This window comes from Gracilinanus agilis, chromosome 4 (genome assembly GCF_016433145.1).
Source record: "Gracilinanus agilis isolate LMUSP501 chromosome 4, AgileGrace, whole genome shotgun sequence".
NCBI lineage: Eukaryota > Metazoa > Chordata > Mammalia > Didelphimorphia > Didelphidae > Gracilinanus > Gracilinanus agilis.
The window spans coordinates 79,426,153-79,442,975 of NC_058133.1; the positions used below are offsets into that span (position 1 = coordinate 79,426,153).

General features: G+C 41.9%; 1 protein-coding gene across 1 annotated transcript in view; it reads right to left on the minus strand.

The window, feature by feature from the left end:
• NMNAT2 (nicotinamide nucleotide adenylyltransferase 2) overlaps positions 1–14,199 on the minus strand; it is a 97,461-nt gene extending 83,262 nt beyond the window's left edge. Inside the window, exon 1 of the mRNA XM_044674902.1 lies at positions 14,025–14,199. Coding sequence (XP_044530837.1) covers positions 14,025–14,199 — 175 coding nt within the window. The remainder of the gene's footprint in view (positions 1–14,024) is intronic.
• Between the last annotated feature and the right edge of the window lie 2,624 nt (positions 14,200–16,823).

Consider the following 16,823-nt stretch of genomic DNA (forward strand, 5'->3'; position numbering starts at 1 on the left):
AGAGAGAGAGAGAGAGAGAGAGAGAGAGAGAGAGAGAGAGAGAGGAGAAGAGGGAGGGAGAGGGAGAAAGAACAGATTGGTTTCACATAAGAGATTTCACTGAAATTGAGTCTTGAAGTTAAGGATTCCTAGAAGCAGAAGAGACTATATTCCAAGTATAAGAGACATCTTATGCACAAAGGCAGAGAGGTAGGAAGAGAAAGAAAGAGAATAAACATTATTAAGCACCATCTATGTGCCATGCACTTTGCTAAGCACTTTAAAAATATTATGCCATTTGATTATAAGATCAAATATTGGTTTGGGGTAAAGCTAGTAAGCCACTTTGCCTAGAATGTTGAGTTTTTTAAGGGAAGTAATATGGAATGTTCCTGGAAGGGTAGGTTGGAACCAAATGTGAGGCTGAAGAGATTATATTTTATACCAGAGATAGATTTTACACCGAGATGGACCACTGAAAGTCTATGAGCAGGAAAAGTGACATGGCCAGACTGAATATTAGGAATAGCAATTTGGCAGCTGTGCAGAAGATAGATTATTGAAGGAGAAAGGCAGGAAGCAGGGAGCCCAATTAGGAGGTTGTTTCAATGGTCCAGGTAAGACATAGCTGCCATGTGAAGAGACAGATATGATAGATGTTTCTGGGTCAACAAGACTTGGCAATTGCTTTTATTTAAGGGAATGGAGGGAATGAGCATGAAAGAGAAGGTAAAGAGGTCAACCAGCTTAAACCAATGTTACTTAATGTTTCTGTGGTTGGCTATGTAGTGGGTTCTTTTGATTTTTTAAGACTTATATTGTTTTTAATACCTCATTAACATATTTAAGCAAAGTATGCTATAAAGTCTTATGGTAGCATAAATGGCTGTCTCTTAATTGTTAACAGGAGATTGCGAGCTCCCAAGGTGAATGCACTAAAAGGATATGAATACCAGAGGGGAAGGAAGAATAGCCCTGCCATCCTCAGCGTCTTCCCACTCCCTTTTTGTTGCCCTCCTTAACCTAAGGGTTATTGTTTCCTCAGGGGCAGAACTAAGGGGATATGTGACAGCTGTGGGATGTGGGACACAAGAAGGGACTTATTTTTTTGGAGAAGATCCTGATCAACATGACCCCAGAGAGCAAGAGGAGAAAAGTGCATTGGTTGGAGCAGGCTTGAAATCAGAAGCATCTCTCTCAAATGTCCTGGGTTCTCAAAAGAGTTTGTGAAGTGTGAGAGGGGATGCTTGGAGTAGGGAGGAAGAATCTGAGCGGCCATGAATTCAAGATGCCCTTGACATGCCCTGTGCAAAAGAAGCCTAGACTTAGAATCACAGAGAAACAAGGGGCTTTGGAAATACAGTTGACCAGAGCTCTCCAAGCTATTTGTGAGAAGTAGCTCTTCTTCATTACCCCCTAGAGTCCTGAGCTCATCTTCAGAGACAGTGTAGCATAATGGGATGTCTAAAGACCTGAATTCAAGATTCGAAGCTACCATTTATTAGGTAGCTAAGTCAAGTAGTGGATAGAATGCTAAACCTAGAGTCAGGAAGACCTGAATTCAAATCTAGCCTAAGACTCTTATTATTTGTGTGATATTAGGCAAATTATTTTACCTCTGTTTTGATTTCCAGTTCATAATCGGGATAATAATAGCATTTACCAAACTGTTGGAGTACAAATGCAGATGAAAGTATATGATTTATTACTTGTTTATTTGGGTATATGTTTTGGGATTTTGGTTTTATAAAATTATTCGCTTATAAAAATGAATAATATAGAAATATGTTTTGCATGAACATACATGTATAACACAGATTGAATAACTTGTCAGCTCCAGGATAGGGGGAGGAAGAAAGGAGGGAGACAGTTTGGATCATATAACTTTGGAAATTTTATGTGGAAATTTGTTATCAAAATAAAAATAATTTTAAAATAGTATTTGCTTCTAAGGGCTGTTGCAAAGACAAGATTAAATTGGCAAGGCACTTTGCACATCTTAAAGCAATATATATGTGTGTATACATATATGCTACTATTATCATCACTACTACGTGACCTTGGACAAGTCATTCTTTTTGTTCTACTTGGTCATTGTGTGTTATGGGTTTTGTAACTATAAAATACTAGATAAAATGAATTATTATTGTGGTTATTGTTATCATAGAATGCGAATTAGAGAAGGGGTCAAGAAGAAAGGTGACCGTGAAGCTCCTGGGAAGGAATTCTGACAGGATAGGGGAGTGAGACAGGTTGTGCTGGCATGTGGAGTAGGAGAAGATGCCTCTGCTGACAGCAGCCCCCCTCTATATCACGCCAGACTCTGCTTGAAGGCCTAAAAGGAGTGAGACCCCCTAGATAGCCCATTCCACTTTCAGATGACTCCAGTTGTTCATTGCTCCCCCAACATAAAGCCTTAATTGGCCTCTTTGCAACTTCTCCCCATTGCTCCTGGATTTTATACTGATAGAATTGGAGTTGGGAGTTCCATACCATCATAAGAAGTCAATCAATTCAGCCCTTTACTGAGTCAAAATCCCTCTATGATATCCTAGAGTAGACCAAGAGTTTACTGCCTCCTTCGAGGCATTCCTTATTCCCTCCTCTCCCTTCTGTTTTAAGCATTTGTCATCCAGTCATGTCAACATTTTGGGACCCTATTTGGGATTTTCTTGGCAAAGATAACTACAGCTGTCTGCCATTTCCTTCTCCAGCTCATTTGCAGATGAGGAAACTGAGACAAATAGGGTGAAATGACTTGCCCAGGGACACACAGCTAATAAGTGACTGAGGCCAGAGTTGAACTCAGTGAGATGAGTCTGCTTGACTCCAGGCCCTCCACTCTATCCACTGTGCCACCCAGCTGCTCATTGTAAACACTGCCAACTAATAAAAGGCAGGCTAGCATCAATGAGCACTTGGGGCAGACATCTTTTATTTAGTCTTTACCTGAATGAAAAATGTAAAAACAGCAACTTGTAAGCTTTTCTCCAGGCTGCTTTAATGCTGAGATGATTTGATTAAATAAAGGGACTCTGAAAATCTCCAAGGAAGGCTGCCAAAGAAGCATAAGGCAGTATATATATGGGCTAGAGTCTCAAAATAAAATCATATTTCACCTCTGATTATCCCCTCAGAGGAGTTTACTCACACCTAAACTGCCTGCCTGGTAATCGAACCCATTGTCACTTCAAAAGAAAAAATAATAAAATGGAAATTTAGATTGCCTTGGGGCTGAAAAGCACTAAAAAATTAGACTAAAATGAGATCAGAGTAAAATTAAATCATATGCTGTGTCTTCTGACACTGCTTACAGCTGAGGCAACTTTGACCATCATTGTTAATTTGCAGCATCAATTAGTGGCTCACATGGAAGCCAGGAACACTTAGTTGTTACCCATTACAATGTCTCACAGGCTTCTAAGATGCTGTCATAGGCTTTTAGAGCTGGAAGAGTCCTAAGAAGTCAACTCACTCAACCTTCTCTGTTCATGGAAGAGGAAGTTGAGGCCCAGAGATTTGGCTCAATGACCCAACTCTCAGTCCACTGAGCCATATTGTCTCTCTTTGGCCAACTTCTTTGGTGTCTCTTCATTAATTAAACTCAATATTTTCTCTACCTCCTCCATCCCTTTGTCATGGCTTTTCCTCATGCATGGAAGCTATTTCCTCCTCATTCCTACCCTTTCAAATCCTTTGCTCAGCTAAGGAATCAAGGCTTAGTTTGAGTATCTCCCTCCATAGGAGTCTTTTTTTTATGTACTCAGTTCTTTCTCCCTCAAATTATCCTGTATTTCCCTTAGCTGAGTAAATGCTGCCTTCCTTCTACCTCCTTCCCCCCAGCCCCAGAAAAATGTTAGCTCATTGGGGACAGGGATTTTCTGCTGTTTGTTTCAGCAGTCCAGGTTAGCGTCTTGGGCTTCTTTTTTTTTGGTCTAAACCTGTGATTTCATTGGATCAATTCATCGGGAGTTCTCCTATGAGGAAATTTCTGCTACCAAATGTAGATCTGCACTTGCTCTGAAGCTTAGGGTCTCAGAGGATTGACTAGGGACTGAACAGGATAAGTAACTTACCGGTATGTATCAGAGACAGAACCTGAATCCAAGACTTGACTCTGAGACTTGGCTCTTTGTTCATTACCCCAGGCTAACTTTCCCTTGTGAAAAGTGGGTCTATAATAAACGTAATTTGGAGTGGATCTCATTCATTCTTTCCTTTCTGGTCTTTCAGCTTCTAACCTTGGATGTCTCTGCCTTTCCATAGTTTTATGGAAGGAACCTTGTTTTGCTACCTTCTCATGCGTGAAAAGGCAAAAAAGACTGGTCCAGAGCTGTCATTATCCTGGGGCATTCCCCAATTCGGGAATAGCCAGGGCTCCTCTCCCAGACTCCTATCTCCAATTACTTAAAAGGTCACCTGAGAGACACTGAAACAACAGTACAAGGCTTTGATGGACTAGTTCCAGAACAATAGAAGATGCTTTGAATACTGGAATTGCTGCCAAAGACTTTCTTACAATATCAATTAAAGGAGAGGAGGGGGAAGAGTAGTATGCATTCAGTGTCCTCAGACACCCCTGTGCTCCCCCATCATTGGCTGGCTAAGTGTTCAATTAGCATTAGACTAGCCAGTGCCAGTTTAGTCACCAATGGCTAAACTAGGATCCATTGACATTTCAGCCAATCCAATCAGCCAGCAACATTGGTGGAAAGGTTGGGGTGGGTGTGGGGGTGGGTTCTCTTCCAGCTACATCTTTATATGTCCTATAACTATTTCTGGGTTTCCATTAGTACCAGTTTTCTGTAGGTGGGCCTGCCTGTCCACCATCACAGTTTTTTCTGTGTCAGTTGGTTTCCTAATGTGACAGGGACATTTTAAAATCATCTGGGCAGCTCTTTGGGAAATGATACCTAAGGAACTTAAACTAAAAATAATACCTAAAAATAATCCTTTCGGCCATGGTTTTCTCTTATTTCACTGCATAGATGTTGATTTTCTTCCTTTCCTTACATCTCATTCCCACCCTGTATGTTCCTCTGGACTTCCAAGAGGCTGGCATTGAACAGGTTTATTTTGACATCAGCTCAGACGTCCTTTCTGCCAAGATCCCATCCTTCATCAGTCAGCTCCTCTCAAGACAGTGGGAACAATTAGTCACTTGTATAGATACAAAGTTGGGAGGCCAACCCACCGTGTCCAGGGGAGGTGACCAATAGTCCCTATCTAGATGGTGAGAGTGGGAATGGAGATGCTCATATTGAAGAACTACACAATGTTTAGCCTGAGAATCTGGCTTCTGAGTAGTCTGGGACTTAATGAGTTCCTGGAGAGAATGAATCACTAGATCACATAAACCTCTCCAAGGAAACAAGATGTCCTGGCCCCACCACAAGAACGAGGGATGAGCTTTGCTTCCTTTGGCTAAGGGCAGAAGCTGAGCTATTCATTCTCAGACTCTGGATCCCCAAGTACAAGAACAAAAAGAGCTCTTCATTAGATGCAAATATTAGCACAACTCTCTCAGAAAAATGCCAGAAGTGCTAGAATTTGGAGTCAGAGGACTTGGATTCAAAATCTTGGCTTTATCATTCACTATTTGTGTGACTTTAGACAAGTCATTTGATTTCTCTGGACCTTTGCTGCTTCATCTACAAAATGAGAGAGTTGGACTCTAGTCTAAGACCCCTTCCAACTATAAATCCTTTAGTCAGTTTCCTCATCTGTAGAATGAGCTGGAGAAGGAAATGTTAAACCATTTCAATCTCTTTGCCAAGAAAATCTGAAAGTGGGTCATGAAGAGTTTGACATGGCTGAAATGCCTGAACAACAACAATGTGATCATAGAATCACAGAAATTGAGAGGTGGAAGGGACATCAGTAGCTACTGAGTTCAACCCAGAAAGAAAAGAATATTATTATTATTATAATATACCTGACAAATGTTTATCTAGCCTCTGCCTAAAGAGATCCATGAAAGAAGAACCCACCACATTTCAAGGCTACTCATTCTACTTTGGAATTCTTCTAATTGTTAGGTATTTTTACAAATATAGCAACAAGCTATATTTATCTCTTTCATCCCTTTGTCCATGGTTCTGCCCTTGGGGGCCAGACAGAACAAATATATCTTCTCTTCCACATGGCAAGATTTTCAAATACTTAAACAGCTATCATGTCTCTTCAAGTCTTCTCTTCTCCAGACTAAACATCCCCATTTCCTTCATCTGTTATTCACATGTCATGAACTCAAGGTCCTTCCTCTAGACCAGTGGTTGGCAACATATGGCTCTCGAGCCATATCTGGCTCTTTTGAGGACCAGATATGGCTCTTTCTGCAGGAGCCATAAAGTCCATTTTTTTTCAGGCGCTGTTACAGGAGCGCACACTGTGAACACTGTATGGCTCTCATGAAATTACATTTTAAAAAATGTGGCGTTTATGGCTCTCATGGCCAAAAAGTTGCCGACCCCTGCTCTAGACACTTTGTCAATGTCCTTCTTAAATCATGGCATCCAGAACTGAACACAACACCCCTGGGAAGACTGACAAGGGCAGAGTATAGTGGGATTATCTTGTCCTGTTCCTGGAAGCTATGTAAATTCTGATGCAAATCAAGAACTCAGAACTTGCATTGGCAGGCTGCCAGGGGCAACTAGGTGACTCAATGGATTGAGATCCAGGTCCTGAGTTCAAATATGACCTTGGATAATTTCCAGCTATGTGACTCTGGGCAAGTCACTTAACCCCATTGCCCAGCCCTTACTCCTTTTCTGCTTACACAGTATTGATTCTAAGACAGAAGGAAATAATTTTTTTAAAAAAAGTATTGTTGGCTGCCACATCACACTCCTGACTCATATTGAGCTTGTGGTTCAAAGACCTCAAATCTTTTTCAGAACACCTGCCTTTCTAGCCACACCTCTGCTGTCTCATAGTTGTGGAATTGATTTTTCTTGTACCCAAATGCAAGACTATGGTTCTTCCAAATCCTCTCCCAGCCTCATGTCCCAGGATTCCTGGTGCAGAGATTGTACCTGTTGCAAATTCTTTGAAATGATGGGGCATATTTCTGAATGTGAAAGAGATAATTCCCAGCTATATTGATCAGCACTCAGGCAGGCTGGGACAAGCCTAATGTTAACCTCTTTCTATTGGGCACCATCTCTTTATTAGTTATTACTCTAGCCATACTTCAACCAGCATTTTTTCCTATCCCCTAGGGCAAGGGTCCTAAGTCTTTTTGTGTCTTGCTCTCCATTGACAATCTGGTGAAGCCAGTAGACCCCTGCTCAGATAATGTTTTTAAATAATTGAAAGAATACTAAATTTCATTTAGAGGTTAATGAAAAGAAAGACATAATTTGTTTTCCCATATAAGACACCTGATAGCCATATATGGCAGATATCTTGGTGGATTGTGGACCCCCAGGTCAAGAACTATGTCTGAAAACAACTGAGAAATATTCTACAACTCTAATTTCACTCTAAAACAGTTTTTATGCTAGACCAGTAATGATACAAGATCAGAGTTTCTTTTTAAGTCCTGATCATATATTCAGATGAATTAATCCACATGATTGAATGCCTTTATCTAATTAAAATGATCTCCAGAAAGGAATTTTGGATATTAAGACAGGTTACTGAGGAGAAATTTTGGTGAAGGCCCCTTAAAGTCTTAATTCATGCCATGTAGGCACCTACCTATTTGGCTTACAAAGGCAATGACGTTTGTAAGAACACTTCCTTTTTAGATCATCACTTGTCTTTGAAAACTCAGAGCAGTAGAATGGTCAACCACCACCTTATCCAAAGAGCCATCTTTTGGGATGACCAGAATTCTTCTCCTCTTTCTCTTCTTCGTTTCCTTATAGTCATCTGGTTGGTAGAAATCCTAGTCCCAAAAGCAACTGGGATCCTGGGATTTGGGGATTTTCCAGCCTTAAAGGCATTTTAAGAGCTCTTGATGGATACTACAAAGTCATTTTTGAGTTGGTAGCTACCTTGGAGATCACCCCATTCAACTTACTTACTTTAAAGAGGGAGAAGTTTGGGCCTTTAATTGGATTTGGCCTGGGTCTCACAGATGGTATGTGCCAAAGTCCAGACTTGAACTGAGACTTCTAGATGTCCTCATCAGGATTCTTTCCATTAGAGCAGTGATGGGCAAACTTTTTAAAGAGGGGGCCAAAGGAAAGGAAATGCTCTTCTGTCAGTCTGTTTCTAAGGCAGTTCTTTCAAAGTTTCATTTTATTGTATCCTACTCATTGTATTCATCAGATTAGGAATAATGTCACACAGCCAGACAGAACATTTCAGGGGGTCGCATCTGGCCCATGGGCCGTAGTTTGCCCATCACTGCATTATACCATTTCTTTTTTTTTTTTACCCTTGTACTTCGGTGTATTGTCTCATAGGTGGAAGATTGGTAAGGGTGGGCAATGGGGGTCAAGAGACTTGCCCAGGGTCACACAGCTGGGAAGTGGCTGAGGCCGGGTTTGAACCTAGGACCTCCATTATACCATTTCTTACTCAAGATACATTAAGATACCAAATATTTTTGATAAGAAAGAGTCAGGGCAGAGGCCTACGAACCTTTAGCATCTTTTCTAGGATCATTGATTGAGAGATGGTAGGAATCTTGAAGACCACAGAATTCAATCCCTTCATTTCACAGATGAAGAAATAAAGAGCCAGAGATATTTAGTGATTTGCCAGCAATTATCTAAGGCAGAACTTGAACCCAGGTCTTCCTGAACTCAAATCCCTTACTCTATTTTCTATACCTGTTTCTCTCGATAAAGAGGTCCAGGGGGCAGTTGGGTGGCTCAGTGGGTTGAAAGCCAGGCCAAGAGATGGGAGGTCCTGGGTTCAAATCTGGCCTCAGACACTTCCCAGCTGTGTGACCCTAGGCAAGTCACTTGACCTCCATTGCCTTGCCCTTAGGCACTCTTCTGCCTTAGAACCAATATACCATGTTAATTCTAAGATGGAAAGTAAGAGTTTTAAAAATAAAAAATAAAAATAAATAAAAAATAAAAAATAAAAATAAAGAGGTCCAGTCATGCTGTCATGATGATTGAGAAAAGAGGGGCAGGCAGCTCAGGCTAAGAATCCTGCCAGAGCCCAAGTCTTACCTTTACCCCATCTCCCCAAAGAGGAGCAAATGAGACTTCCTCTTTTTCTCTTTCCTACATACAAATCCCTCCAGTTGCAAGGTGGAAACTGTGTGAAGTAAAGGGAGTTCCCTAAAATGGGTGAGAGAGTTTGGGATATTGTTGACAATTCTCAGATGCAAAAACAAAACATCTAGTCAACCAAAAAATCCCACATGCATTTTATTTTGTGCTTTAAAACAAGAATTCTTTATCTGAGGTTCATGGAGAGATTTCAGATCTGTGAACTTGAATGGGAAAACAATTTACATGTTTTATTTTTACTAAATGATGAATTTTAAAAGCATCATTATTCTTGAAAGGGGTCTGTGGGCTTCGCTACACTGCCAAAGGTTAAGGTTAAGAATTCTTTCTTTGAGAGTTCATCTTTGGCAGCAAGGATTGGTAAAGGCAAAGAGAATTCACTATGGACTAACAACTGTTCTCCTCCTCCTGACATCTTTCCAAGCCTCTGGAGTCAAGAATGCAATGGAAGGTTTAGCTCTCCTCCCAGGGTCCTAGGCTTTAAGCCCATGGCTCAGTGATCCCTTCAACTCGTCCAGGTCTCCATTCAGTCTGGCCTTCCCTCTCCCTCTTCCTTGCTCTCTTCTCGCTTTCCATCCTTCCCCTGAGGTTCATTCAGGACCCAGCCCTGATTCTGAAGCTGAAGCCAAAACTCCAAAGTCTCTGCTAGGATCCTCCTTGGCACTCTTTCTAGCTCTAGACTCTCACACTTATTCTCACCCCATGGCTGATGCTAGAATATGCTGAACTGGGGTGGGAGGAAGGGTCTGAGGAGGAAATCACCCCAAGGAAAAGAGATCCACAGCAGCGGCAGTCATGAAAACTGTATCAGAGAAAAGAAGGGGGACTTCTATGGAGTTCTGCCAAACCCTGACTTCTAATTCATTGAGTGGGGGAAGGGGGATCAGAAGAGATAATATAGGAGAAAGAGGAAGAACAGCTGAGAAAGAATGAAGGAGGCAGTTGAGATTAGAGTAAAATGGAAGCAAAGGAGATAAGCAATCGCTGGGGTGGCAGAGTGACCCACAGAAGGTTACTGGGAGGTTGTATCTTTGAGAGGTGGGTCAAAGAGAATGAAGAAGTTCAGAATGTAAACAGGTTTTTTTCCCTAACATAAAGCCCTTTGGACTTTCTTTTTGGACTCTCCCTTCCTTTTTGGAGGGTTCTCTGATCTGTTCTTCATGGGAAATGACTCAGAAGTCCCCAGTGCACCAGGCTTATGATTAAACCCTTTTGAGAGTCAGGATCCATAATACTAGTTTAATAACATTTTCCTTTTGGCCTTCCTCTTCCCTGTAATGATATCTGTTCCACTAGGTCATTGTGTTTCCTTCATTCCTCCCTCATCTCTCCAACCCTAATCAAGTTTTTGGCTCATATCTCTGGGGAATCATGGGATTGTAGATTTAGAGCCATCTTTTCTAGCCCTCACTTTAGAGCTGAATAAACCGAGGTCCAGAAAGGTTAAGACTTCCCTTAAGGCCATACAAACTAAAAGGGGAAGAGGTGACTTGAGCCCAGGTCCTCTCATTCCAAACCCAGCATCTGTGTTACTATGCTTAATGAACTTGGATCCTCAAACACAGCAGATTCTCCCTCAACTCCCCAATCCCTGCCTTCGTCTCTCTTCCCTAGGCATAAATAAATTCCTTTGGCAGAGTTCACAACAGAAGAGAGGCCCCTTCTCTGTTATGTTGTTTATTTTTCAATTATCAAAGAATAAGCAGACTGACAATTTCTAAAGGATGCCCAGAATTGTTATGCTTGGGAAAGTTCCCTGCCTTATCTCATGATATCGATTTTCTTATTGGCCAAGACAAATACAGCTTTATCTTGTCTAACTGTCTCATTTCCCTTACTATAACCCGGGCTGCCCCACAGGGTTAAGTAAGACCAAAAAAAGGCTGTGATATTAATCATGGAAAATATGCATGTGTAAAAGCACCGAATGCTGAATAAATTGAGGAAAGCACTCAGTCACGTAGACAGCGAGCAGAGGGAGGGAGAAACAGAGGTCAAATATCAAGGAATATAAGAAAGGCTTAAAAAAGAGACTTGAGGCTGAAAATAAGACTGGTGAGTTTTGCAAGAGTGGCTAAGACTGGAGTGCTGCATCTAAAGGGCCACCCAACACTCCCCAAGCCCCAGAGGGGGCCTGGGTGACCTGTGGAGGTGAACCGGGGCCTCAGCTTCAATGCATGTCATAGCAGTCTAACACCTGTGTGGAAAGATGGGTGTCTAGCCAGCTCCCCACCCACAGAAGTCAACCTGAAACAACCCCCGACAGTCCTAGAGAAAACACCCCCTTGGATCCATCCAGTTCTTATGGACCACCACCAAAGCAGATTTCCTTTCCATGCCTGACCTAGTCCCTGTGTTGGGGATCTCCACCAGTAGAGAATTCCTAGCACTAACCCAGCTCCCTTAGCCTTACCACAGGCCTGTTCCCTCTTGTTCTGTCTGCAGCAGATACAGAAAGTTGTCTACCCCAGACCCCCAGTGAAACAGCTCTACTTAGAAGATATAATTAGCCTAAGTCACCCTTCAGCCAAAGAGATGCACCGTGGGTGGGGCTGTATACATGTGGAAGAAAATATACATGGGCCCTTAGTAACCCCTGGAGGTGGGATGGGGGAGACAGAGAGACAGAAAGGGGGAGAGAGGGAGAGAAGGGAGAATGACAAGAGGGGAAGAGGAGGAGGAAAGGGAAGATAGAGGAGAGGAAGAAGGAGGGGAGCAAGGGAGACAGAATTGGGAAGGAGGAGAGGGGGAGACAGACAGATAGAGCTAGAGATGAGGGAGGAAGAGAGAGAGACAGACAAAGAAAGAAAGAAGGGAGAGACACACAGAGAGCGAGGCATAGATTGAAAGAGAAAGAAAGACAGTGACAGAAAGAGAAAGGGGGTAGAGAAAGAAACAGAGACAGAGACAGAAAAAGAAAGAGGAGAGAGAGTGGGGAGAGACATAGAGAGAGAGGGAGGGGGGAGAGAGAGAAGGAAGGAGAGACAGAGACAGAGAGAGTCAGAGAGATGGGGGGAGAGGGGAGTTGGAAGAGAATCATGACTAAGAAATTGAAAGAAAACCAGAGAATGAACTGTAGTTAGTCCTCAACCAGTTATCCAGGCACCACTGACTCCAGATGAGAGAGGAGTCACTCCAGTGCCAGGCAGTTTGCAGCAATATGCCCTGGGGACCCCTAGGCAGATACTATTCCAAGACTTTGACAGCGTGGGGGGGGGGGGGGGTAGGCGTCCCCTGTCCTTGGTATTCTGGCTTTGTTCCTAGACACAAAAAGATGAGGATGAGGGTGGGATGCCTAGCAGGACTGAAGCACCCAACTTTCCCATAAGGCATTTCAAGGGTGACTTGGCACTTGAGGCTTCTTTTGGCTGTCTTGATAAATGTGCCACTGCTCATTTATTAATGCTGCCATTATCCCTGCTGTTTCTGATCATAGATTCCTTGCATAATATCCCTGCACATTTCTGGAGCTTTGCAACACAATTTTATTGTTCTCCTTAAGTGGGGGAGGGGGGTGGTGATGAGTATTAGGAAGGAAGAAGGAAAGGATGGAAGAATCTAAAAGGATGGAATTCCAAAGTGAGAGACATTTGCAAATGTTTTCAAACTGGATGAAGAGGAAACGGGGATTGATTCCTTTTAAGAAAGTTCCCCAGAAAGCCCAGAGTTTCTCTACCAGACCATGTGGACTCTGAGGGAAAAGTTGCCACTTACTGAGCCTTTGAAAACAGTCTGTCTTTAATCCCATGATCCTTTTTCCATAGCAGCACAAGTCCCTCAGGCTGCATATCCCTTTTTTGTGTATGTGAATTGTTATCTCCTTCAAGACTGCCCTAAGCGTTCGTTTCCACTATGTTTCACCTGTGCATAAATGTAAGAGGTCACACAAGCATGCTTTACCCGAGCTTCAGACGCTGGAGATGGCTCTGGGTGCCATAGCTTCCTGAGCTTGAGGGGTTTCAGAGTCACTTAGGAGAGTGGTACACTCTGAAGAGTTCTTCAAGCTTGAGTCAGCTGGCTTCAAGATACAGGAAGTGGTAATGCCCAACACATAGAGAGAAAGGAGCTCCAGAGTGGATGGATGGAAGGACCATTGGGTCCTAGAACCTGCCTTAGAGGCCATCTGGCCCAACCCCTTTCATTTTACACATGAGGACAGTTAGGATCCAGGTAAAGTATGTAGGTGTGGGTGTGAGGGAGGGGTGGACAATTCCTCTCCTTTATTTTAATGATGCTTTGTGATTTATGGTAAAATATTAAGTAGCAGTACAGCATAGGGCAGCCAGATGGCTCAGTGGACAAAGTGTCAGGGCTAGAGTCAGGAAGATGAGTTCAAATCTGACCCCAGACACTTAATACCTGTGTAACTCTGGGCAAGTCACTTAACTCTATTGACTTCAGTTTCCTTATCTGTAAAATGAGCTGGAGAAGGGAACTGGAAAACTACTCCAGTATCTTTGCCAAGAAAACCCTAAGTGGAGTCATAGAGAGGCAGGCGAGAATGAACAACATGGCATAGGAAAGCCAGAGGATTTGGATCTGGATTATGGTCTGGAATGATATCCATGCAGGTGACTCCCCTGAACTTCCATCCTTCATCACTGGCCTCCTCTTACACATCTCCTTTTAGATGTCTCCTCGGTATCACAACATATCTGAAATAGAACTCATTATCTTTTCCCTCAAAACCCACCCTTCTTCCAAACATCTCTATTTCTATTGAAGGCTTCCTTCCAGTCATTTGGGTTTATGACCTTGGAATCATCCCTCAACTCCTTCTCCCTCACCCAACCTATCAAATCAGTTGCCAAATATCCTTTCTACCTCCTTCTCTGGCAAACTCACTGACATTTGTCTCTCTGCTCACACAGCCATCAACCTGATTCAGGTCTTCATCAGCTCTCACCCAGACTATTGCATAGTCTCCTAATGGGTTTCCCTGAGTCATCTTTCTCCTCTCCAATCCATCCTCTACAGTAGAGCTGCCAAAGTCATGCTCCTGAAACAAAGGTTTGACCATGTTGCTCTCCTGATCAATAAACTCTAGAGGCTCCTAATCACTTCTAGGATCAAATGCAAATCACTCTGGTTGGCATTTAAAGCTTTTTGCAATCTGGTTCCAACCTGCCTTTCCAGCTTTATTAAACATCCCCCATCTTCATGTATTCTGTGATCCAGTCAGAGTCATCTGCTTCCTGTTCACATGTGTCATTCTACCACCCACCTCTATGGATGTGTTATCCCCCATGCCTCAATGCACTACATGTTTGCTTCTTGTTCAGTTGTATCTGATTCTTTGTGACCCAATTTGGGGTTTTCTTGGCAAATATCCTGGAATGGCGTGCCATTTCCTTCTCTAGCTCATTGTACAGATGGGGAAACTAAGGCAAACAGGGTTAGGTGACTTGTTCTGGGTCACACAACTAGTTAGTATTTGAGGTCAAATTTGAACTCAGAAAGATAAGCCTTCTTGACTTTGGGCAGGACACTCCATCTATCCACTGTACCACCTGGCTGCCCACATATTAACATAATTTACATTCTACTGCATTTTTATTTAGTTTGCTGTTTCCCAATTTTAGTATGGTTCAGGAAGCATTCAGCAGTGTTGGGGCAATTCAGCTTACAGGTGGAACATTTGTCACTTTGCATCTAATACAGTCCTTTCATTTTACAGATAAAGAAAACAAAACCTAGAGAGGAAACAAGAATTGAGTAGTTTCAAACCATGGAACAACAAAACAATGGCTGGAAGACAACTGGGCCTCATATCAACCCAAAGGCCACTCTTCTCACTGTTAATTTCATTCCCCATCCCTCGACTACCAAATCTCAGCTTCTACTTTGGTTCTCACCAAGAATGCCCTTCCCATGTTCCTGCCCCAATCCAACCCATCCTTCAAGTTCTGGCTCCCATCTCCCTTCCTTCCAAATTCCTCCAGGCCACTTCTAAGAACTCCTAACTCCTTACAGTCTGTCCCAAACATCCTTAAGTTTAATCATATACTATCTGGCAACATTTTCTAATTGCTTCCCATTTTGATGTCTTGTCACTTCAATAATAAAATACCATTTGATTCAAGGGTTTACCTACATTATTTCATTTGAGGCTCACAACAACCCTCTGAAGTAGGTTGTATTACTATTATTATCTTCATTTACTAGGTGAGGAAATTGGACACTCAGAAAGGTTAAGGGATTTGCCTATGGTCATCCAGTTATCCAGAGGCAGAGGCAGGGCTTATTAAACTCTGGTCTTTCCTGATTCCAAGCCCAGTGATCTCTACTACCACCATATGTACCAACCTGATGAAATTATAACTCCTAGAAATAAGGTTTGTTGTTGCTGCTCCGTCACTTCAGTCATGTCTGATTTTTCATGATCTCATTTGGAATTTTCTTGGCATAAATATTGGAGTACTTTGCCAGTAATTTCTCCAGATCATTTTCTAGATGAGGAAACTCAGGCAAGCAGGGTGAAGTGACTCGCCCAGGGTCCCATAGCTAGTAAGTATCTGAAGCCAGATTTGAACTCACGGGGATGTGTCTTCCTGACTGCAAGCCCAGCACTGTACTATGTCACCTAGCTTCCCTAAAATGACAATACTGTGTCCTATATAGCACAGCGAGTTGGCACAGTTCAAATGTCAGTTCAAATCTGGTGTGTGAATGTGTGTGCATGCATAGGTATGTATGTATTTAGCATATATGTAAATAATCATACATGTACATAGTTATATAATAGAGTGAGAGACATGGACAACATAAATAAAATGTAATTTTGTTTTGTATGATGTATTTTTTTTCAATGAGGGGGTTTACAGGGAAAAGTAGAATTTTTTTACTTATTAAGAAATATTTGACTTGATTTTTAAAAATAGCACACTTAAAGTACACCCAGAAGACCCAAGTTCAGGTCCCAATTATGACACTGATGTTATGTGACTTTGATTAAGTTACTTATTTTCTCAAATGAGATATTTGTAAAGTATTTAGGATAGTGCCTGGCACATAGTAGGCACTCTGTAAATTATTATTCTTATATCAGGCAGCTAGGTGGTATGGTAGATAAGAGTACTGGGCTTGCAGTCAAGAAGACTCCTCTCACTGAATTCAAATCTAGCCTCAGATACTTACTAGCTGTGTGATCCCGGCAACTCACTTAACCCTATTTGACTCAGTTTCCTCATCTGTAAAATAAACCAGAGAAGAAAATGGCAAACCAATGTAGATCTCTGCCAAGAAAACTTCAAATGGGGTCACAAAGAGTCTGACACAACTAAACAACAACAAATTCTTATTTCCTTCCCTTTTCTTCTCTGAGTCATAGTTCCTCATCCAAAAAATGGAGAGAATTATGTACTATCAACTTCATAAGATTGGGATGAGAAAATAGCTCTGTAAGGATGAGCTGTTATTATTATTTATTATCATCTATCAGAATAGTCAGGCCCAATAATTTTCTTTTTTTTATCACGTGTAAATGTTTTTATTTCCAAACTCTCAGAAATAGTTGTTTTAAAATAGCATAGTAATATTCTATGTATAGGTATAACTCACCCTTGGCCAACAGAATTATTACTATGATAATATAATCATGATAAATCTCTAATTAAAATAATACAGATATTTAATACATTCATA